The 24783-nt window shown below is 44.9% G+C and overlaps 1 protein-coding gene across 2 annotated transcripts in view; it reads right to left on the bottom strand.

Moving 5' to 3' along the window:
• Positions 1-24783, bottom strand: part of vav2 (vav 2 guanine nucleotide exchange factor) — a 213427-nt gene that overhangs the window by 140738 nt on the left and 47906 nt on the right. For both annotated transcript variants that reach the window (XM_072240493.1, XM_072240492.1), the window contains exon 2: positions 15834-15950. In XM_072240493.1, coding sequence (XP_072096594.1) covers positions 15834-15950 — 117 coding nt within the window. The remainder of the gene's footprint in view (positions 1-15833; positions 15951-24783) is intronic.

Genomic DNA, 24783 nt, shown 5'->3' with positions numbered 1-24783 from the left:
CCAAAATACTTATTACAGTAAATGCCGTGTACAATTTCCGTTCCAGTCTGTTAAGATTAGCTGTTGGGGAAGCAGAGCTTTGCTTACTGTGCGAGTAGTTGTGATCCCCAGAAGACTTCATCTGGACTGTGTTGCTACATTCACACAGATGAATGAAAGCCCAATCCATTCAAGATTCCAATACATTGGCCAACACAGATCGGCTGGGGGACAGCTTTACACCTTTCAGGCCCACTCACCTTCACCCGATACGATCTGGGGGGCAAGGGAAGTCCAAAACTGCTATAAGCGGGACTCACCAAAGAGCTGTGGCGGAAAACAAGGGAGATTACTTAAGTTTGGGTTAGAAAAAAAGGCAGAAAAGGAACAGCAAATTTCAGAATGATGGCGCAGAAGAAATATATTACACCATGTGATCAAGAGTGTCAACAATTTCCTGAAAGTATAAGATACATTTCAAGATTTAGATCTTGCTTGCAGATGCAACAGATGAAGGATTTATTCCAGTTTGCCGGATTTAGTTTAATTCCACATTCTCTGCTGACAAACCTAAGCAAATCTGCTTCATGTTCAAATCTCTGCTGTCTATATTCAAATTCTCACAAAATCCAGTGAAGAACATAATAGCATAGGAAATCAGTGCATCAGTTGGTCACATCCCATCCTGTACTGCCTGCACTTTGACTTGGTTCTTTCTCTCATCTTCCTGCTGGGGGGGGAGGAAGAGGGGGAAAGGGAGGAGAGGGAGGCTGGAGGGGAGAGAGAGAGAAGGAGAGAGGCGGGGAGAGAGGGGGGAGAGGGGGGAGAGGGGGGAGAGGGGGGAGAGAGGGGGAGAGAGGGGGAGAGAGGGAGACGAGGGGAGAGAGGGGGAGAGAGGGGGGAGAGAGGGGGAGAGAGGGGGAGAGAGGGGGAGAGAGGGGAGGAGAGAGGGGAGAGAGGGGGAGAGAGGGAGAGAGGGGGAGAGAGGGGGAGAGGGGGACGAGGGGGAGAGGGGGAGACAGAGGGGGAGAGGGGGAGAGGAGAGGGGAGACTGGGAGAGGGGGAGAGGGGGAGAGGGGAGAGGGGAGAGGGGAGAGGGAGAGGGGAGAGGGGAGAGAGGGAGAGAGGGGAGAGGGAGAGGGGAGAGAGAGAGAGATGAGAGGGAGAGAGGAGAGAGAGAGGAGAAGAGGGAGGGAGGAGGAGGACAGAGGGCAGAGAGGGGGGAGAGGGGGGAGAGGGGGGAGGGGGGAGAGGGGGGAGAGGGGGGAGGGGGGAGAGGGGGGGGAGGGGGGGGAGAGGAGGGGGAGAGGGGGGGAGAGGGGGGAGAGAGGGGGGAGAGGGGGGAGAGGGAGGTGGGGGGGAGAGGGGGGAGAGAGGGGGAGAGAGGGGGGAGAGAGAGAGGGGGAGAGAGGGGGGAGAGAGGGGGAGAGAAAGAAGGAAAAAGAAAGAAAAAGAAAAAGAAAAAGAAAGAAGAAAGGAAAATTCAAGTAGAGGTAGAGGAGGCAGAGGTGTCTCGGGTTCCATGCCTCCCGATTTAAGAACCATTGGGCTCCTGGAACAGTTTGTGGGTGCGTTCACTCGCCTCAGTCCTGAACTGAGTCGAGAGCATGTGGACTCGTTCTCAGATCTCTCAGCTCATGATCTCAATATTATTTGCTTCCTTTTATATATTTTCTGCATGACTTGCTCTCTTTTGCACTTTGGATGTTTGTCCGTCTCTGTTATATATGGTGTTCCACAGATGCTATTGTATTTATTTTCCTGTACAAGAAAATAAATCTTCAGGTTGTATATGGTATACATACTTGGATTATAAATTTACTTTGAACTTTGATTTTGTGACCCCACTATTCAAGGTCATGGCTTATCCTTCTCACCTTGGTGGCATTTTCCTGAACCGATCCCCTACCCCTCAAATCTCTTAATATCTAAAACCCTATCATTTGCTGCCTTCAATATGCTCAATGACTAGCCTTTACCACCCACATGGTGAGAGAAGTCCAACAATTTATACCGTATCAGTGAAGATCTCTTCTCCCAATCTCATTTTCTAAGCAAGGCACTCCTTATTCAGAGACTGTGATCTTTGTTCAAGATGTTATGCAACCATCTGTATACCTCCTCTTCGAACAGTCCCTACCTTCAACCAGTCTCAATTTCCTGCTTCCTGCATTGAAACCTATTTCTCTCATAGCAATCTTTGAGCCATTCATGTGGTTTAGACTTTGAACCGTCTGCTATTTTGCCTGTGGTACAAACTGAGCTTGGTAGCTTTCTGTTCCTACTGATATATTGGCACCATAGCTGGGTCAGCAGAACCTCCTTCTTGATCCTGCCTGCAGTTAATGGTTCCAACGTGGAACACCATAACTGGATCTTTCCCCTCTCATTCAGAGTTCCCTCCAGCCGCAAGGAGATTGTCAAGCCTGGCCCAGGGCGCGGAGCACCCCAGCCCTCTGGACTCACGCACGTGACTGCAGAGAGAGCGGCATCTATCATTCTATCTAATACGACATTCTGTTGCCCCTACTGGGGTGCCATGACATGTGGTCAGCCTCTACTCTCACTGCAGTCTCTGCTCTCACCTGCACAGGCTACAAAAACTGCAAACGTGATGGGCCATTGAAAGCCAAAGTTCATCCCAGGCCACCTCCTGGATCTGCACCGTGAACCGTCTGTTAGAGATACACCTTCTTCAATTGCCGACGTATTTCACAATGTGGTCACCACAGATCCAACGCTTTCCATCAACTTCCACAAAATAAGCCACAGTACATTCAATTAAAGTTCAAGGTTCAAAGTAAATTTATTATCAAAGTACAAATACAGTATGTCACGATATACAACTCTGAGATTCATTTTCTTGTGGGCACAACTCATTAAATCCAATAACCAATATAAAATAAATGAAAGACCGCATCAACAGGCAGACAATTGTGCAGAAAACAATTAAATGTGGAAATACAAAAAGAACGAAAAAAAGAAACAATAAGAAGAAGAAGAATGAATAAACAAGCAATAAATATCTAGAAACGTGAGATGAAAAGTCCTTGAAAGTGAGTCCATAGGTGTTGGGGAACATTTCAATGATGAGACAAGTGAGGTTGAGTGAAGTTATCCTTTTGATTCAAGGGCCTGAAGATTGGGAGGTAATAACTTGTTCCTGAACCTGGTGGTGTGAGTCCCAAGGCTCTTGTACCTTTTTTCTGATGGCAGCAAGAACAGAGCATGATCTGGGTGGCGGGGGACCCTGATGATGGATGCTGCATTCACCTGTGCCAACCACCCATAAAGATGTGCCCCAATGGTGGAGAGGGTTTTACCCATGATGGACTAGGCCATATCCACTACTTATCGGATTTTCCATTCAAGGACATTGGTGTTTCCACACCAGGCAGTGATGCAACCAGTCAATGTACTGTCCACCACACATCTACAGAGGGTTGTCAAGATTTTAGGTGTCATGCCAAATATTCACAAACTTCTAAGCAAGTAGAGGCACTGTTGTGCTTTCTTCATAAGTGTACTTAAGTGCCAGGCCCAGGACAGCTCCCATGAAATGATAGCACTGAGGAATTTAAAGTTGCTGACCCTCTCCACCTCTGATCCTCTGATGAGGACTCTGGCTCATGGACCTCAGGCTCCCTCCTCCTGGAAACAATAACCACTCCTTGGGTCTTGTGACGTTGAGTCATAGGTTGTTGTTATGGCACCACTCAGCAAGATTTCCTATCTCCCTCCTATATGCTGATTCATCACCAGGTTACCACAATTGATTTGGTCTACAATAGTGGTGTCATCAGCAATATTGAATATAGGCTTGGAGCTGTGCTTAGCCACACAATCATAACTGTAAAGCAAGTAGAGCAGGGGGTCTACACACATAGCCTTGTGGTGCACCAGTGTTGATAAGAGATCATGGAGGCGATGTCGTTGCCAATCCAATTAGTTGTGAGGGATGTTGTATTGAATGCTGAGCTGTAGTCAATGAAGAGCATCCTGATGTATGTATCTTTGCTCTCCAGATGTTCCAGGGTTAAGTAAAGAGCCAATGAGATGGCATCGGTTGTCAACCTGTTGCACCGGTAGGCAAATTGGAGTGGATTTAAATCACCTCTCAGGCAGTGGTTGATAGGTTTCATCATCGACTTCTCAAAACACTTCATTACTGTGGGTGTGTAAGTGCTACTGAATCATAGTCATCGAGGTTAGGTTACCACTTTTCTTCTCAGGCACCGGTATAATTGAAGCCTGCTTTTTGAAGCAGGTGGAGTACATCAGACTGCTGAAGTGAGAGGTTAAAGGTCTCAGTGAAGACTCCAGCCGGTTGATCAGCACAGATCTTTAGTACTTGACCAGGTACCCCATCTGGCCTGGTTCTTTCCTGTGGCTTCCCCCGCCACCCCAAAAGCTGGTCGCACATCGGCGTCAGAGACTGAAATCACAGGGTGGTTGGTACTGTGGGAGTTTGTGACGTTTTGACTGTCACAGAAGGCATTGAACTCATCTGGATATGAAGCCCTGTTGTCACCCACATCGCTTGCTTTCACTTTGTAGGAGGTGAGGACATTCAAGCCCTGCCGCAGCTATCGAGCATCCATCATTGATTCATGTTTAGTGCAAAATAGGCACTTCGCCAGTGAGACAGCTTTCTGGAGATCGTATCTGCGCCCTCTTGTAACCTTCCTGGTTGCCAGACGTGAATGCCTCTGATCTGGCCCTCAGATGTTCACACATCTCATGGTTCATTCAGGGCTTCTGGTTGGGGAAGGCTCTAAGTGATTTTTTTTGGGGAAACACACATCTATGACTGTTCTTATAAAGTCATAAAAATTATAATTCAGGCATATCATGAATTAATCTAATCCATTAAAAGCAAATTTTAAATGTGGAGCTCCACAGTTGCCCCTTTTGTAGACACTACTCTCGGTGGCCACTTCAGCTATCACCTCACTGAGTCTGAAGACAAGAGACTGCAGATGCTGGAATCTGGATCAAAAAGAGAAAGCTAGAATAACTCAGGGAGTCAAACCGTATCAGTGGAGGTAAAAGGTATGAGTCGATGTTTCAATTCAAGACCCTATGCAGTGTCCTGATGCAGGCTCTTGACACAAAATAATGACTTGCACCTTTTACCTTCACAAATTCTGCTTGACCTGCTGAGTTCCATTTTTCTGTGTCCAAGTGAGGACTCATATATGCCTCTACCAAAATTTAAATAATCGTTTTAACTTTCCTTTTCACACAAAACCTTCCCACACCTCAAGCTCCATCTATCTCAGTAAACTCCTGAACCTTGGAAACTTCAGCTCTACACACCTACGCTCTGTCTGCCAGAGAAATCAGGATCTCCCAGTGGCCACACATTTTAATTCCACGTCCCATTCCCATTCTGATATGTCTATCCACGGCCTCCTCTACTGTCAAGATGAAGCCACACTCAGGTTGGAGGAACAACACCTTATATTCCGTCTGGGTAGCCTCCAACCTGATGGCATGAACACTGACTTCAAAAACTTCCGTTAATGCCCCTCCTCCCCTTCTTACCCCATCCAGTATTTATTTATTTACTTCCCCACTCCCCACCGCCCCTCTCTCTCTTTTTTCTCTGTTCCTCTTACAATCACTCCTTGCTCTCCATCTTCCTCTGGTGCTCCCCTCACCCTTTCTTTCTCCCTAGGCCTCTTGTCCCATGAGCCTCTCCCTTCTCCAGCCTTGTATCCCTTTTGCCAATCAACTTTCCAGCTCTTAGCTTCATCCCTCCTCTCCTGTCTTCTCCTATCATTTCGGATCTCCCCCTCCCCCTCTCAAATCTCTTACTATCTCTTCTTTCAGTTAGTCCTGACAAAGGGTCTCGGCCCGAAACGTTGACTGTACTTCTTCCTATAGATGCCGCCTGGTCTGCTGCGTTCCACCAGCATTTTATGTGTGTTGCTCTACACACCTCAGGTTTTGCCTGCGAGTATCTTTAGCTTTTGCAACATGCATGTGCTTCACAAGGCCCGAAAGCTGTTGGACTACCTCCCAAAACTGTCCACGTCCTAACTTACCAAAACCTGGCTCTGACCAAGCTTTTAGTCACCCGATACAATTATTTCACCACAGCGCATTGTTATATTCACTGCTGTGGATAAAATACCACATTATTCATACATTCATAGTTACACATCACAGAAACAGGTCTGTCAGCCCAACTTGAACATGCCACACAAGATGTCTATCTACAACTCTTCCCACTCGCCTGCATTTGGCTCATATTTGTCTAAAACATTCCTATCCACGTACCTGTCCAAATGCCTTTTAAAAGTTGTAATAGCACTTCAGAATCAGAATCTGGTTTAATATCACCGGCATATGTTGCGAAATTTGTTGACTTTGCAGCAGTAGTACAATGCAATAGATAAGAGGAAAAAAACATGACTCACAGTAAATATATATACTAAATAGCTAAGTTAAGTAAGTAGTGCAAAAATGGAAATAAAAAAGAAGTGAGGCAGCATTTGAGTGCAGTGTCCATTCAGAGATCTGATGGCAGAGGGAAAGAAGTTGTTCCTGAATCACTGAGTGTGTGTCTTCATGCTTCTGTACCTCCTCCCTGATGGTAACAATGAGACCAAGGCGTGACTTTGGTGATGGGGTCCAATGACAGCTCCTTGAAGATGTCCTGGTTACTACGGAGGCTAGTGCCCATGATGGATAGAACTAAATTTACAACTCTCTGCAGTTTACTTCGATCCTGTGCAGTAGCCCACCGCCACCCCCACAGCAGACGGCGATGCAGCCAGTTAGAATGCTCTCCATGTAGAAATTTAAGGCTGTTTCAGGTGACATACCAAACCTCCTCAAACTCCAAATGAAATATAGCCGCTATCGTGCCTTCTTTGTAGCTGCTTCGATATGTTGGGTCCAGGTTAGATCTGGCAGCTCATTGGAAACTCTCACCACTAGCTCTCAGTGAAAAACTTACCCCTCAGGTCCCCTTTAAATCTTTCCCCTTTCATCTTAAACCCATACCCCCCCCCCCCAAGGTTGTACACTACCCTAGCCTGGAAAAAGGACTATGAGAATCCTGTCTTCAACTTGTTGTCCCATCTGCAGTGCACCCAATAAGTTCTATGGAAGAGGTAGGAAAAGAGTATCAATTGATCTAGGCAACACTGTGTACACTGTGATGAGGTCCCACTGCTCCCAGGGGTGTTGGGCTTTTTCTATGGTTCTTATGATTACTGATCATGGGGGTGGAAAGGAGAGAGGAGAGTCAGTCAGTAGTGGGAGAGGAGCTGGACTACTCCAAAATCCAACAGCTGCTGCACTCTTGTCACCACATAATTCTAACCCAAGATGAAGGATTCCTTGTTTCAGACACAGCAATTCTACAAAGATAACCACAAGACCCACTCAGGAAATAATTCCAGTCAGCACTGATCGAAGCAATAGATACTGAAAGCACTGGGCAACAAGCAAAAGGGACAGGGTTCCAGGAGTTCTTCCTGAGGAGCAGACACGACACCACAACGGGCAACAAACTCACTGGGCTCCTCCCTTCATCAGGGAGAAGGCCCAGTCGAGCTGCTGCTAGGCAAAACTGGCCTCAAAGCCAATGGAATACAGAGGGTAGATAAAATATTTTGGTCTCTATATCTGCCTTTACTGGGAGTTGTAGACATATTCTGCTGGGGTCAATGTTGCATAGTACAAGCAGGAGAGTGGAGGAGTTTAATTCTGTATACGTTCAGAATAAAATCCATTCTCTTGTACTCTTGAAAGATTAAATTGAAGTAGAAATTGAGTTTATTGTCATATTCACAAGTACACGTGTGCACAGGTGCAATAAAAACCTTCTTGCAGCACCATATCAGAACCTTAACCTCCCCCAAAAGTAAAGATGTTAGCATGCTTTCCTTGAGAGTGCATCTATGTGCAGGGCTCAGGGTAGATCACGGATCCAAGAGCGTGCACATGTGCACCATATCATCCAGGTACTGCAGTTGATCGGAGCGCCCTTTGCTCTGGACTGGAGGATGAACAGTTTCTCGTTCATCCTGTACATGAAATCCACTTCCATTTGTCTTCCTTGGAGGAGAGCTGCAAGAGTGCCTGCACGGGTTACACAATAGAGCCTGATTCACCCCAGTCTGAGCTGGGAATGGTTTTGTGATGAGTCTGTTTACACAGAATTAAGGCTTATGTGTTGGCATGTAGCAAACCTAATCTAAAACAGAGATTAATTCAAGCAATTAATATCTAAACAATACAAGTCAGCATTCAGAGAAATCCTGATAAACCAACCCATTCATGGAACACCTTATCAGATCCTATTGTACATGACAATCCACCCGATTAACCCTTAAACAGATCTCAATGTAGACAATAATACAGGCACCATATAGACAGATCCTAGTACACACTCCAAGAACCATGGGCAACAGATGACAACGGTTAGAGAATTTGCCAAACTGGTGCTGAGATCCCACTTGTATAGAGATCTCCTGCCCCAGCACAGGGCCCATGTCACAGCAGGGTTAATTTAAGGTAGTTTATTCATGTTCGGGCTCTTTTTACAGAAGCTATAAGAGGGCAGAGTTCTTCCTGTGCACAGAGAAAACAGAAGACCCACATCCTGCACCTGCGCCCTATCACAATCGATACCAGATAAAGCAGCACACTCTGCTGCACTTCCACATCAGGGCTCTTTGTCATCAAGCTCGAGCAGGGCACTCATTAACTAGTTTCCAAACGCCCTTGTACAACGCCCAGTGATCCCAGATCCATCTGCTGGCGTCTAAGACACCATCTCTGGAATTTATCAAGTTATCCGATCTGTCCCTGGAGGACAGGATGGTTGCCAAACTGAAAAATGCCCAGAGTGATAGACAAGTGAATCTGACAAGATCCCAAGTGCTTGGTTGCAGCCAGTGACCTCTTGACTAGGGAGGGGTAAAATCAACTCTCCAACATTTCTAACTGTGCACTTGTGATCTTCTCCCTGCACTGAGGACCAATCAACCAAGTGTGCAGTGTGGTGAATGGGGGAGGAATGGGGGAGGGATTTGTGTCAGTGGTTGCTTCATGATCAGTGTAAACGGTGGGCCAAAGAGGCAGCTTCTGTGCTCTGAGGTCAGTATTGGAAACTGGGCCTCACCAGTTCGCAACATCTAAAATCAGGCAAGCGCATTAACCACAGATGGTCTGCATACATTCAAGTTCTAATTGAAGAGAAACATCACTGACCCCATTCCCCAGAGAGCAATCGACCCACCCAATCAATGTGAACTCCAGGCTAAAGAGAGGAGAAAGCATCTGGCAAGAACCTACATAGTCTGGAGACATACAGCACAGAAACAGGTCCCTCAGGCCAGAGTCCGCATTGACGACCAACTACCTATTTACACCGATCCCATTCTTATTCACTTGGACCAGATTCTACCACACACCAACATATTGGGGTCAACTAACAGACCAAACGGCACAACTTTAAGATGTGGGGTGCAACCACAGATCCAAGGAATCCCGTGTGGTCACAGGGAAAACGAGCAAGCTCCCCACGGACAATGCCCAATGTCATGATGAAACTCGCATCTCTGGGGCCGGGGCAGTGGCTCTACCAGTTACACCACTGTGCCATTTGCAAAATGCCCAAAAGCAAGTTGCTTCCTTGAGAAGATGGTGGTGAAACAACTTCTGAAGGTACAAAATCTGTTAGGTAGGACCATGACCCAGCAACGAGGAAAATTGTGCACAGTTATAGTGAATATGATGCAGAAGGGAATTTGTAAACTGCTGGCATTCAGTCACCAACCTTTTCCATGGGCATCCAGGTGGTTTGGGGCGTGCTGTAGAAGATCAACAACCATGAAGTCACACCACCACCAATCACAATCCAGGAGTTTGTAATGTGTTCAGAAGGTTTGCCACATGGCATACAACAACTCGGAACCACCACTCATGACTCCAAATAGGCCATGTTGGGGCGTATTCTGGAGTTAGAGTATGCAGCAAATATCTTCCCGTCTTCAGCTCTGAACAATAGTTTTTCCTGGAGCTGTGCGCTGGAGTTGATTGCAAACCAGACAATACCGATTAATGTTCATTTTGAGTGTGGGTGCTAAGAAGGTGTGTGAAAACTATATGTAATTCAAAGGAAGCATTGTAGATACATTGTAACTATAAAATTGTCCTGCTGTAGTTATAAAGAAGGCAAGACAGTGGCTATACTTTATTAGGAGTTTGAAGAGATTTGGCATGTCAACAAATACACTCAAAAACTTCTATAGTTTTCTATAGCATTCTGACAGGCTGCATCACTGTCTGGTATGGAGGGGTTACTCCACAGGACCTAAAGAAACTGCAGAAGGTTGTAAATCTAGTCAGTTCCATCTTGGGTACCAGTCTACAAAGTACCCAGTACGTCTTTGGGGAGTGGTGTCTCAGAAAGGCAGCATCCATTATTAAGGACCTCCAGCACCCAGGGCATGCCCTTTTCTCACTGTTACCATCAGGTAGGAGGTACAGAAGCCTGAAGGCACACACTCAGCGATTCAGGAACAACTTCTTCCCCTCTGCCACCCGATTCCTAAATGAACATTGAATCTTTGGTCACTACCTCACTTTTTTTTAAATATATAGTATTTCAGTTTTTGCATGTTTTTTTAAAAATCTATTCTCTATACATAATTGATTGCTTGTTTATTTATTACTATTATTTTTATTTTATTTATTATTATTTCTTGTCTGTCAGATTATGTATTGCATTGAACTGCTGCTGCTAAGTTAACAAATTTCACGTCACATGCCAGTGATAATAAACCTGATTCTGATCTTCAGCATATAAAATGTCATGTAATATTGGGTCGGGAGGCCTGTCCCTCCAAGAGAGTCTCAATATGACGCCTGCTGCTCGTTTTTGCTAAATAAAACACTTCTATATCCACCAGCTTCACTGTCTCCTCGATGACATCGCTCCTGTTACAACAGACAGCAAGGCTCAATTTGCCAGTGGTAGTCCTATTCTGAGAGTGAACAATCAAGACCTAAATCACTTCACACAAGTCTTACAAATGCCACAAACACAAGTGATGAGATTAGAATATAATAGGTTAAATATCAGCATTAGCAAGGCCTGATTCAGAACTGAAGAGGTGCTTCATGGCTGGAAGGTCTAAAGTGAGAAAACACAACATCTAAGGGGGCATTATTTGATAATTGTTATTGCTGAAGTACATTACTAAAGAAGCACTAGAATGATGGAGGGTCGAGAATGAGAGTACTACACTGACAGTAATGCTCTCTTTAGAGTGAGAGGTTACACCACAAGCTTATCAGCTCATGGACTGTCTGTCCCACTCTCATCAGGGAAGAGGCTATGTAGCATCCACGCCAGTATCACCAGACTCAAAAACAGTTACTTTCCCCAAGCAGTAAGGCTGATCAACACCTCCACCCACTAACCCAGCCACCAAACCCTCTCTACCACTACTTTATCATTCCCTGTCAGCGTCACCTATGTAGACACTCCTGTGCCTAGTGTCACTTTAGGGACATACAATCAATCTGTGCACATTAGCTGGCTTATGTATTGTACATTTATTGTGTTTTGTTTATTATTGCGTTCTTTATCTCATTGTGTTCTCTTTTGTGCTGCATTGGATGCGCAGTAACAATTGTGTTGTTCTCCTTTACGCTTGTGTACTGGAAATGACATTTAAAAAAAAACTTGAATCCTGAACGGGACTACAAAATATCCCACGTCACCACTTGGAAATTCCCTCTAGTGGCCTAGCCTATTACTGTCTATGAACAAGCATATTGTAAACAAATTCCTTGGTCAATTGAACTTGTGTGTGGCCTTTCCCTGTGAAAATTGCCTCTCACATTTCTACACCATGGACTGAATGCATGTCAAAGCTTTCAATTGTGTGTGGATTATTTTGGGACATTTAGATCTTGAGAGATGCTTTAGAAAGGCTCGTCATGACTTTCCGTACTCCAGCTGAGCTGGGAGAGGAAAACTAGCAGATTTCAGAGGGATTTACAGAGAAACAGCTAGTCGTTCCCAGCTACCTGCACCACCCAGTCATTAAATGGTCGGAGCTGAAATGGAGTAATGCTTTTGACCATAGGAATATCAACCAGTCAGCATCAGATCCCCATCACTGGTGGGGATCAGGCTTCACTAGGTTGCGAGTGAAGATTTGGAGTGAAGCCCAGAGAAATTCAGTCACCATCAGGGGCTCCACATCCTACGCTCAGCTAAAGCTCATTGTTTCTCAAAGGACAGAAAATGTTTTCAATTAAACACGCTGCAGTGAGATTATTGCATTTGACTCTCAGAGCTGAGAGCTCTCAACCTCTTGCCAGCTACACTCGCTCCACACAAACCAATTCGGCCTCTCTCAGGCTCTCTCTGAAAGGAAACACCCTTCAGCAGCCCTGTACAACAGCTGGCTGAGGCTCCAGGAGCCAGAAACTGACTGCTCCTCCCACCAGAGAGCACACGAGGTGACTCAGAGGGGAGAACGTTAGTGGATCTGACTGTCCGTTGCCTGCGAAGCAGAGAAAGGGGAAAGAGTAATACACTCAAAAACTGTGACCGGGTGACCTCTGCTGATCCCCACAGACACACGATGTCAAGATTCAGCACAAGCCTTAACCCTCAGTGCAGTGAAGCCAATCTCACAGTGCAGTGCAGACTCAAATGGCTACAATTCAATGTTGCACTCCAGCCTCAGTTCCTGGTGACCAGTACACACACTCACCAGGATATCGAACACCACTCCCCCAATCACCACAACGGGCTCCGCACTTTCTGACATACACAAGTCTCACAAGACCAAATAGCACACTTACAAGCACACAGCGTCCAACACACGTGGACGGTGTCCACATTACTGGTCTGTATATGCCCACTGAGCATGTAACGACACTGGTGAATTACACGCCAACCACGACACAAACTCGCACATTGGTCTCACAGTGGCCATCACAACTGACATACAAAGCTCCCTCCAAAACTTTTCATACAGTAGTGGTTGGAGTGTGGGGAATCAGCTCGAATTCTGCGTCATTTCCCTCTAAATGTAACTGCGCAAGGCCCAGGATTACACAGCAAAGGAAAGGACAGTCAACACAAATGCTCTCTGCCTGTGTCTATACTTAACTTGAATCCTTCCAACCTTTTTTATATATTATCTTATCAGCATATCCTTCAATTCTTTTACCCATGTGCTTATCTAGTTTCCCCAGTCACATCTATGCCGAATATCCCAACAGCTCACTGCAGTACAAAGTTCTGCATAATAAGTACTATCTTCCAAGTTCCTTATTACTCTTATAGGTGACTACTTTGTCTTTCACATTCTGCAATTACACCCAAACCTGTCCCACTCCAAAGAAGCTGGTTGGAAACAAGTGTTACACTGAATTTTCTGCATGACTTCTGAAACCGCCTTTCAACTTTTCAATATTCCTCTATCTCCACACTCGTCTCAGACCATCACATTTGATCCACTTTCTCCCTCTGCCACACTATTACATCCAGCCCTCAATTACTTGAAATTTTGCCCACTCCACATCCCTTTATTACCCCAACTGCCATCACCACTCACCATCTCGTTATGCCTACCGCACTTCCCCTTAGCTAACCTCAATCGCACACATCATACATCATTTCTGGCTGTAGATAAAGTAGCTGGCTTTTAGCAGTTGCTACCTGTGAAATGTTATGTGCTTAGAACAGGTCAATGTCTGCTGAAGCGCACAGCAATTACCCTGACAGCGTGTCACACCACATTTTAGAGCTTCTGATATTTAGCTTTAGCAAGAGAACTGAATTAAAACATTCTAAGGACATGTCCATTCCCATTAGAGAACCAGTGATAATCACATCCCCTATACAGCAGCTCAATCTGTGGATAACCTTCTGCTAGTTTAGTATGATGTCTTAAAAGTCATAATGCACTGAGGAAGGCTGAAGAGGTTTCTGATACTGTTGTTAGTGCATATTCTGGAGTGAGGTGATATGGTAAAATATTAACTTCAGGAACTAATCTTCAGACCTGAACGTTGATTGCAGATTAAATTTAAAAAGCCATTCTGGACATAATTTCCTGAAGCTGTGGACAGCAGTTAATTGAAAAACCAGACAATGCTGATAAACATTCATCTTGGGTGTCAGTGTGGGTGAGCAGATGGAGCTGTGAGAATTGCATATAATTCAAAGGAAGCATTATAGATACATTGTAACTATAGAATTGTCCTTTGATCTTTAGCATAGAAAATGTCATGTAATATTGGGTCGAAACAGGCCTCTTCCTCCAGAGAGTGTCTCATTTTGTTGAACAAACCACTTTGGTATCCACCAATTTCAGTTTCCCCGTGACATTTTTCACATTATAACACTATTAGGTCTGTAGCCAAGATATCCAAGCCATTTCCCAACTCAGGCACAACTGTAGTTAACGTTGGGGCTAAGGACGTTAGTTAAACCATAGCCTATCATGCCTGCTCAAAGGTAGTCATGTGCCAGCATAGGAATTCAAGGGAAATAGCCACTTCTGAGGGATGGGTCTTGCACTGGGTTGACTCTAAGCATCAGCTTCAGAGGGATAAACAGTACAGCAAACTCAAATCCAAGCAAGTCCATCAGTTCCTGCAGCAGGAATCCTTTTTTTATAAAATTCCCTGCAAGAACTACCACTGCCACCCAGGTCCTGCTCACAGGAACACAAGAGTCTGCAGATGCCGGAAACTGGAGCAACGTGCAGAATGCTGGAGGAACTCGGCTGGTGACTTGCTGAATATTCACAACCTGCAGAATTCCGGCACTTGGCACCAAATGAGGGACAGTCAGAGAGAACAAGCCTATGTATGTGAGCTATCTCCCATACCATACATTAACATTACAGACAAACCACCCCCCCCATCCGAAGTCTGACTGCTGTCTCCTCCTTAACCCCACCCACCCTCCACACAAATCCTATTCACTGCCTCTCTCTTATTTATCTCAGCTTCACACCAGCCCCTGGGCAGGTATCAGCAGATGAAAGCCAGTCAGGTTATACAAGAGATCAACATTCTCTGGGGCATGGAAGGAAAGACAAGAAGATAAATCCACAACGAGGATTTTATCCACCAGTGAGAAATCCTGCCATTTCACCACCTCAGGAAACGCAGGAATCACACTAAGTTACAGCTTTCCCCTCAACTCACTGTCACAAGTAAAGCATGGGTTCCTTCACGCAGAAATTAATCTGGGACACAAGGGGAGACCCCTCCAAGCGGACCACAACCTTGCCTCCGATTGGAGGTTCGCGTGCCTCGATGACTTGGAGAGCTAGATTGGCTGGAGTCGTGGCTTTATGCTTTGGCTCTTGATAGAGTCGCCCATGCCAAACAGGTCAAAGGGTAGAGGCCAGACTAAGAGTGGTCCACCGGTCCTCCAGGTTTGGGGGTTCACCTCAGGGCTAATGACCCTGACTGGTAAGACAAAATTGTTAGGAAACAGCAATGAAGAATCCACTACATCTGTGTGCGACGGTATTCCTGAGTCCCCACCCAGGACCTGTATGACTGACAGTAGTGAAAACCAAGAGAAAACCAACACCTCCAGAGATGAAAGACTTTCATTGCTGCCCTAAATGCCAGCAACATTATGATCAGTACAAGTACAAGGGGTCACCAAGGTCAACCTCTGAGTTGACTGTGGGGGCACAGGGCTGTTGTATTTGAGTCCCGCATGACTTGAGGCTTCCACACAAACACCCAGAGAGCTGCAGCAGGCAGCCAAGCTCTGTCATACTTAAATATTTCCCAGGAATTGTCGGGGGTTATACTAGAATGAGAGAATCATTACATACCTTCCCAAAGTCCCTCACGTCGAACAGGTCAAACGGGTCAAAGAGCTCACTGTTCCTCAGTCCAAATTTGTCATGACAAACTTTCAGGAAAGTTCGGATGTTCTTCAGGCACAGAAACTGCAAGCGAAAGAAATGCACAATGTTCAGAAAGCATTTACTTAGACTATCACTCCAAAGAAATGCATCATACCCTCAGCCACTATAAGGTATGCTTGAGGCCAGAGAGTTCATGGATGGGAGACCGATGCCAAAGCAGGGAATTGAGGCAATAAACACTCTGCCAAAGGAACTCAATGGGTCCAGCAGCTTCTGGAGAGGGAAAGGAATTGTCATTGCTTCAAGTCGAAACCCTACATCGGATTGGATGTGGGGGGCTGAAGGGGAAAATCATGAAGAAGTGTACACTGAGGTATAGGGGATCTACTACGTGTAACTGTACCCCACCTTAACACCAGGACAGACAAACAAGACCACTGATATTTCTCTCTCTATCCAGAGATTGCTGAACAGAGATCTGAAGCAGGGACAATAGTTGAATTACCCTCCATGCAGGGATCATACCTCTGCCCTGATAGTGATGGAACAAAAGCCAAGATCCACCTGCTGATGTGTATTGGGCGAGGTTTAATCGACGTGGCTTGTGGATTGGATTCTAGTTCATGTTATTATGCGTTTCTGGTCAATCCTTTTTTCTGTTGTTATTGCAGCCGACTTTGAAATGGGGGGCCTGCAAGTAATGAACACTGAGCTGAATGGAATATGCCTGGACTCTCTTGATTTCATGTTTTATATTTCTGTGTTCTGCACTCATTTTCTTTGTTTGCTGGTTGTGTCATTTGGCTTTATTTTGTGCATGGGGTGGGGTTTGATGTTTTTCTTTCTTTGTTTCATGGCTATCTGTGGGAAAGTCAAATCTCAAGGTTGTATACTGTATACTCTTTGAAAATAAATGTACTTTGAATCTTTGAATGCAACCCAATGAAAATGGATTTACCAAATAGATTTATCAGCAATAATGACGCATAAGCAGTACCATAACACGGAACGATACCGAAAGGGTAATTTTGCAGATATACAGTCAGAATGGTTTCACAAATACAAAGAGATTCTGCAGATGCTGGAAGTCCAGAGTAAAGCACATGAAGTACTGGAGGAGCTCAACAGATCGTAATGGTTACAACGGTTTCAAAGTTCATTTGATCAATTAATAACATGGTTAATAACACAATAGAGATTAGCAGGAATATGGAGGCATTTCAATCTCTGACAAAGGGCTTTTTATCTCTTCAGTCTTAAGAGCACAATGATGCCATTGACACAGACCAGGGCAAAGAGCAGCCGGTTTGATTGCACAACAAAGGGACAATGCTGGCTAAATTAAAATACGGAACATTTTTGTAGATATTGAGGAAGGTTATTAAAAATTGGTCAAGAACAGAGTAAGGATAGTCACCCTCCACAGATCTCCATCAGGAGCAGGAGTCTGTTCCGAGGGCATTACACACTTTTTCTTCCCCCGACTTCTCCCAGAGGCACAGTTAGCAGGAAGGGAACTGGCACACACAGGGGCTGAGGTGTTGCAAACAAACACCAGAATGGGAGATTGTAAGGAGTACCCCTCATTAACACCACCGAATGTATTTACAACATGACACGAAGAATTTACATTGCTGGTGATAGATCTCGTGGTCGTAGTCTGGAATTTCCTATCAAACTGCCAGTTAAAATCCTCCAAAGAGAGAGGGGGTCAGCAGGTATACCGCTGGTCAAAAGTGAGATAAACCAAGGACAAACCGCACCGTACCATGCAACATGTAGAGCGGCTCGCTTTTAGTCAAGTTTCACTAAAAACTCCAGATAGTCCAAAATAGTAACCCAAAGTATTCAACACAGTTTAAAAATGAGTGGGATCTTGTGTTGAACTACAGTTGTGTCGTTGTGCTCTAACTGTGAGCAACTTATTTCAAAGAGAAATTAACTGCAGATGATGTCACTCTCTGGCTGTCTGAGCAGGTTTCGGATTTTCTAAACATCTAAAACCTGACCAAAGTATACCAGGTTGCTATTTGCTTAGGCTGCTTCAAAGATCAGGGCAGAGTATCCCTCCCAAATCCTTCTCCTCATCCATTTTATCCCACTCCCGAGGTCTATACTATGATGGACACCACTTCTCTCAATTCAACTTCCTTCTATACCTTATCAAGAAAAGATTGATGGTATAGGATACAAAGGCGTTGAGCCTTAACAAAAACTTGCAGTATTGCTGGTCCGGAATAAAGACCTTAAGGTATAGGAGCAGAATTGGTACATTTGGCCCATTGGGTCTGTTCTATCACCCTATGAATTGATCAGCAGCATCACTATTGGTGGAAAATGGAAACCACGATATGTTCCTGCTGCAGAGTGTAAGGAGTTTGTATGCTATCCCCAACACTGTGTGGGTTTCCTCCAAGTGCTTCAGTTTCCTCCCACTTTCAGTCCAAAGTCGTACTGGTTGATAGGTTAATTGGTCATTGTAAATAGTCCAGGGATTAGGCTAGGATTAAATCAGTGTTGGCTGTCGGCATGGCTCCGAGGGCCAGTTCCATGCTGTATTTCAATAATAAAATAAACTCAGCAAGGCTGATTTCCAACCTATCTACCTACTCTCAATCACTAGGGCAAGCCAAGGAATCCTTAGTATGCTATGACGAAACACTTATTCACCATCTCCCTGCCCACCCATGCACATATTGGGCTCCCCAGGGAAGGTCTGCTCCAGACCTCATTATAGTCTGGCCAAACATAGAGAAAAGGAGGAAAATCCAAGGTGAGAGAGCATGATTTTCAGAAAGAGTCCTTAACATATATAGAGACAAGCTGTCTGGCAAAATTGAAGTCAAGAGAAAACTTTCCATAGGTCGGAGTCTCCTAGCACAAGGGAAGATGACAGTAACCTGTTAGAAGCCACTTACCTCTGCCCAGTTTAACATTGTAGGGGTTCTTTACGGCAATGTCTATGGGCCAACCATCTTCAGCTGCTTTATAAATGACTTTCTTTCCACGTTAAAGTCAGAGCTTGGTTTTGCGTTCAGCTAAAACAATGAGGCATGCAGCAAAATCTGGACAACGTCCAGATTTGAGCTAATGTAATTTTAATTAAGTTCATTCATGCCACAAATAAACTGGGCAATAATCATCTGCAGCGGAAGAACCTAACCACTTGCCCACTGTTTACCCATTGCCATCAGATTCCCCATTAGCATCGCTGCACTTACAAATAATTAGAGACTAGACTTGCGATAGAAATGTATTAATTTGTAAACTAAAACATAAAAATAATTTATTACAAATAATAATAATAATAAACAAATACCAATTTACTGTCTAGTCTAGGTTTGGTAGCTCATCTGGCTGCCAAAGAATTGCCACAATTTACAGGACACAAATTAAAAGTGCAGTATCAGTACTCCACATTCATCTGGATGCGTGATCTCCGACAATGTAAGAAAAGACCATCTATTACAAAGGAACCCAGTGCAGTTATCAGCCAACCCTCCACATTAAACACCCTCACTACCACATCATAACTTCTTCCACCTTGAAAAGCAAGTACAATGCCCGGAAAGCCATCTCACAGGCAAAGAGGCAATTCTGGACTAAACTTGAATCAACGAGGAATGCTCAAGTTGTGGCAGGGCTTGTCTGCTATCCCCTCTTAGAAAGTAAAAATCAAGGTGACACCAGGGCCTCGTTTCCAGATAAGCTCAATGCCTCCTATGCTTGCTTTGACCATCAAAACATGAAGGAACCATCACAAGCTGCCTCAGCTCCCGATGATCCTGTGATTTTGGTCTCTGAGGCCGACGTGCGAGCACCCTTCAGGATGGTGAGCCCATGAAAATCACCCAGCCCAGACGGAGTACCTAGCCAAGTACTGAAGACCTGCGCTGATCAACTGGCTGGAATGTTCACTGAGATCTTTAACCTCTCGCTCAGCATTCTGAGGTAGCTACCTGCTTTGAGCAAGCTTCACCTATATCAATCCCTACAAAGAGCATGGTAACCTGCCTCAGCTTCTGCCTGAGAAACAACTTGGATCCACACCAATTTGCCGAGAAGCACAACAGCAGGTCTCCAGCAGATGACATCTCACTGGTTCTTCATTCAATCCTGAAACACCTGGACAGCAAAGATGCTTACATCAGGATGCTCTTTATCAACTACAGCTTGGCACTGAATACTATTGTCCCCTCAAAACTAATCAATAAGCTTCAACACCTGGCCTCAATACTTCCTTGTGCAATTGGATCCTCAATTTCCTCATTTGCAGACCCCAGTCAATTCAGATTGGCAACATCTCCACCACAATCTTCATCAGCACACACACGCACCAAAAGGCTATGTGCTTAGCTACCTGTGCCATTCGCTTTACACTTATGACTGTGTGGCTAAGTACAGCTCCAATGTCATATTCAAGTTTGCTGACGACACCACTGTTGTTGGCCAAATCAAAGATGGTGACAAATCAGCATATTGGAAGGAGACTGAGAATCTGACTGAGTGGCACCACAACAATCTCTTACTCAATGTCAGCGTGACCATGGAGCTGATTATTGATCTCAGGAGGAGGAAACTAGAAGTCCATGGGCCAGTCCTCATCGAGGAGGGAACGAAAGTGGAGAGGGTCAGCTGCTTTAAATCTCTTGGTGTTATTATTTCAGAGGACCTGCCTAGGCCCAGCACAAAAGTGCAATTCAGAAGAAAGTTTCGAAATGCCTCTACTTCCTTAGTAGTTTGTGAAGATTCAGCATGAAATCTAAAACTTTGATGAACCCGTAGATGTGTGGTGGAGAGTATAGTGACTGGCTGCATCACAGCCTGGCATGGAAACACCAAAGCCTTTGAACGGAAACTCCTGCAAAAAGTACTGGATACGGCCCAGTCCATGATGGGTAAAGCCCTCCCCACCAGTGAGCATGTCTGTACAGAGTGTTGCTGCAGGAAAGCAGCATCCATCATCAAGGAATCCCGCCAGCCAGGTCATGCTCTCTTGTCACGGCTGCCAACAGGAGAAGGTACAAGAGCCTCAGGGCTCATACCACTACCCTCAGGAACAGTCATTATCCTTCAAACATCCCAAAGGGGAAAACTTTACTCAACATAACTTGCCCCATCACTGAAAAGTTCCCACAACCTACAGACTCACTTTCAAGGAATCTGCATCTCACATTCACGTAAAGCAATTGACAAGGTTCCACACGGTAGGCTTGTTCAGAAAGTCAGAAGGCATGGGATCCAGGGAAGTTTGGCCAGGTGGATTCAGAATTGGCTTGCCTGCAGAAGGCAGAGGGTCATGGTGGAGGGAGTACAGTCAGATTGTTGGATTGTGACTAGTGGTGTCCCACAATGATCTGTTCTGGGACCTCTACTTTTCGTGATTTTTACTAACAACCTGGATGTGGGGGTAGAAGGGTGGGTTGGCAAGATTGCAGACGACACAAAGGTTGGTGGTGTTGTAGGTAGTGTAGAGGATTGTCAAAGGATCTGGGGGTACATGTCCACAGATCCCTGAAAGTTGCCTCACAGGTAGATGGGGTAGTTAAGAAAGCTTATGGGGTGTTAGCTTTCATAAGTCGAGGGATAGAGTTTAAGAGCCACAATGTAATGATGCAGCTCTATAAAACTCTGGTGAGGCCACACTTGGAGTACTGTGTCCAGTTCTGGTCGCCTCACTATAGGAAGGATGTGGAAGCATTGGAAAGGGTACAGAGGAGATTTACCAGGATGCTGCCTGGTTTAGAGAGTATGCATTATGATCAGAGATTAAGGGAGCTATGGCTTTACTCCTTGGAGAGAAGGAGGATGAGAGGAGACATGATAGAGGTGTACAAGATAGTAAGAGGAATAGATAGAGTGGATAACCAGCACCTCTTCCCCAGGGCACCACTGCTCAATACAAGAGGACATGGCTTTAAGGTAAGGGGTGGGAAGTTCAAGGGGGATATTAGAGGAAGGTTTCTTATTCAGAGAGTGGTTGGTGCATGGAATGCACTGCCTGAGTCAATGGTGGAGGCAGATACACTAGTGAAGTTTAAGAGACTACTAGTCAGGTATATGGAGGAATTTAAGGTGGGGGCTTACATGGGAGGCAGGGTTTGAGGGTCCGCACAACATTGTGGGCTGAAGGGCCTGTACTGTGTTGTACTATTCTATGTTCTCAATACTTATTTATTATTATTATTTCTTTTTGTATTGGGACAGTTTGTTGTCTTTGCACGCTGGCTGAATGCCTAGTTGGTGCAGTCTTTTATTGATTATATCATGGTTATTATACTATTATGGATTTATTGAGTATGCCTGCAAGGAAATAAATCTTAGGGTTTTATATGGTGACATATATGTATTTTGATAATAAATTTACTTTGACCTTTAAAGTTTTGAAGTATACCAGGAACATTTGAACAGCCCCATCTCCATCTACATCTCACCCTGACTTTATTACAGCAGGGTTTTATTCCTGAACCCCACTAGTTAATACTACTGTGAGGGTTTGATCATATTAAACATTGCAACAGTTCAAATCAGTTCACCATAAATTTCTCAACTGCATTTTAGGATGGCTACAAAGCTCTTTCACCAATGGTCCGTGAAAGGGTGGCACGGTAGCATAGTGGTGAGCACAACGCTTTACAGTATCAGTGACCGGGGTTCAATTCCCACCTCTGTCTGTAAGGAGTTTGTACGTTCACCCCGTGACCACATGGGTTTCTCCCTAGCACTCCGATTTCCTCCCACAGTCCAAAGATGTACGTTAAATGTTCGTTGTAATTTGTCCCATGATTAGGCTCAGGTTAAAGCAGGGTGGCACAGATTGAAGGGCCTATTCTACACTGCATCTCAATAAGTAAGCCTACCACCCTGGCCTGTGGGATCTGCACCCTGACGGGTATGGGTCCTGTGCAGACTCACTTAGTCAGGGGTACAGGTTTCACAGGCCCTGATTCTTTGTGGGGTTTAGATTTTCATTTGCAGCACAGAGGTGGCATTGGCCTTCTGTTGCCCTGCCTTCCCAAGGATTTGCAGCTGTTTTAAGTGCAGTTCCCAAAAACATACCTATCCCAGATCCTGGTGTAATTTGACCAGAGAATGATCTAAATTTACTTTAACAGGCAAAAGAAAATATGCTTACACAACTTGACAAGGAGACTTAGGGCACAAACTGAGGCTTTTTATTTCTTATTAATTAGGTGTTACACAATTACACTGTGATTTTACAGCATTAGGGAACCATGAAAATTCCAGCACAAGGGGGTAATCTAACATAATGGGTGAATTACTGGATGAACAACCGGGATTCAGAGAAACAAATTTAAGTCCCACACTGACAACTGGACAATTTCAAATACAAGGAATTATTTTAGGGAAAAAAACAAATTTTGGTAAAGGTAACTGTGAAACCACATCTGTCCCAGGTCCCAACTGGTTGACTATTGTCCTTCAGGGAAGGACACCTGTCATCACTACCAGATCTCACCTATCCATGCCTCCAGGCCCATTACAGCATTTGCCTCCTCACTGCAAGAGAAATTATAGGTAACCAAATACTTTAACGCTGCTAGCAAAATTCACATCTCTTCAACACACCTATTTTTAACAATTTCTCCTTCAAAAAGCTTCACTGCTTTTTTTTTTTAAAAAGAGCCAATTTCTCAAATTCTACACTGAAATTGCTCCACACTTGGTCACAATTATGAAGGATGGCTGGGGAGGATGTCCAATGAGCAGCTCAAGTCTTTCCCTTTTGGCTCTGAACCAGAGGTCTGAGAGCACGAGTGAAGCAAAGACTTCAGGAACACACTGAGGGAACTGCTGGAGCTTGTCGAGCAGAGGCCCAATCTGAATTACTTTCCCTTCCAGTCACAGCTCAACATCAGAGAGGATCCCAAACTTTGGCTCTAGCAATTTATGTCTGAACTGTGCCGGAGCCTCTGCAAGTGTGTATATGTATTCTTTAATTGATAATCCGAAACTCCGAGAATGGCTTTCTCAGCAGTTTGGTCCAGAAACACTTAAGTTGCAATGGTTTCTACTTATGGCTAGCCAGGTGCAAGGAGAGAGCCAAGAATTTTATTATTTCTTCTTTCAAACATTGATTTCCAACCTTGCGCACTTCAACTGCCCGCTGTGAGGACAGCTCTTTATTTATTTACTATTTATTTGGATACAGCACAGAGTAGGCCTTTCCGGCCCTTCAAGCTGCGCCTCACAGCAGCCCACGAATTTAACCCTAGCCTAACCACGGGACAATTTACAATACCCAATTAACCTAGCAAGCAGGACATCTTTGGACTGCGGGAGGAGGCCAGAGCACCTGGAGGAAACCCACGCAGTCACGGGGAGAGCGTCCAAACTCCCAACAGGCGGTGTCGGGAATCGAACCCCAGTCGCCTGCACTGTAAAGCGTTGTGCTAACCACTATGCTACCGTGCTGCCCCAAGTTGTGACAAAGACCATGAAATGATCCAAAGGGCAAGCAGGCAAAGTTCTTTTGGTGATGCATTCCAAGCCAAGAACATACTATATGGACCATATTAATGGTGGGGGTGTGCTTCTTAAGGTTAAGTTGTTTTGGCTGAACACTTGTACAAATAACTGATGTCCCCGTTAACGATGATGGGAAGAGGGCAGAACTAGGTGAGGTGGGACTACAAACTTGTGGAGGAGCAAGATTTTGAATTTAATGCATTTTCCCCATGAGAAACAGGTTGTAAATGAAAGGCACAGCAAAAGTGAGGGAGGTGAGACAGGTACTGAAGATGCAGTCTACTCTGCTTTTGCAAAAATGAAATATGACATCGTGCATCTATGCAGCATTTTTGGCAAAATATTCCAAAGTACTCGACAGGAGCAAAAACAAATTTTAAACAGGTGAGGTGTGAATGAGGATAAGCAAAAGCTTAGCCAAATG

This window comes from Mobula birostris, chromosome 22 (genome assembly GCF_030028105.1).
Source record: "Mobula birostris isolate sMobBir1 chromosome 22, sMobBir1.hap1, whole genome shotgun sequence".
Classification (NCBI taxonomy): Eukaryota; Metazoa; Chordata; class Chondrichthyes; order Myliobatiformes; family Myliobatidae; genus Mobula; species Mobula birostris.
The sequence above is the reverse complement of the archived record's forward strand: the minus strand, read 5'-3'. Positions and strand labels throughout refer to the sequence as shown.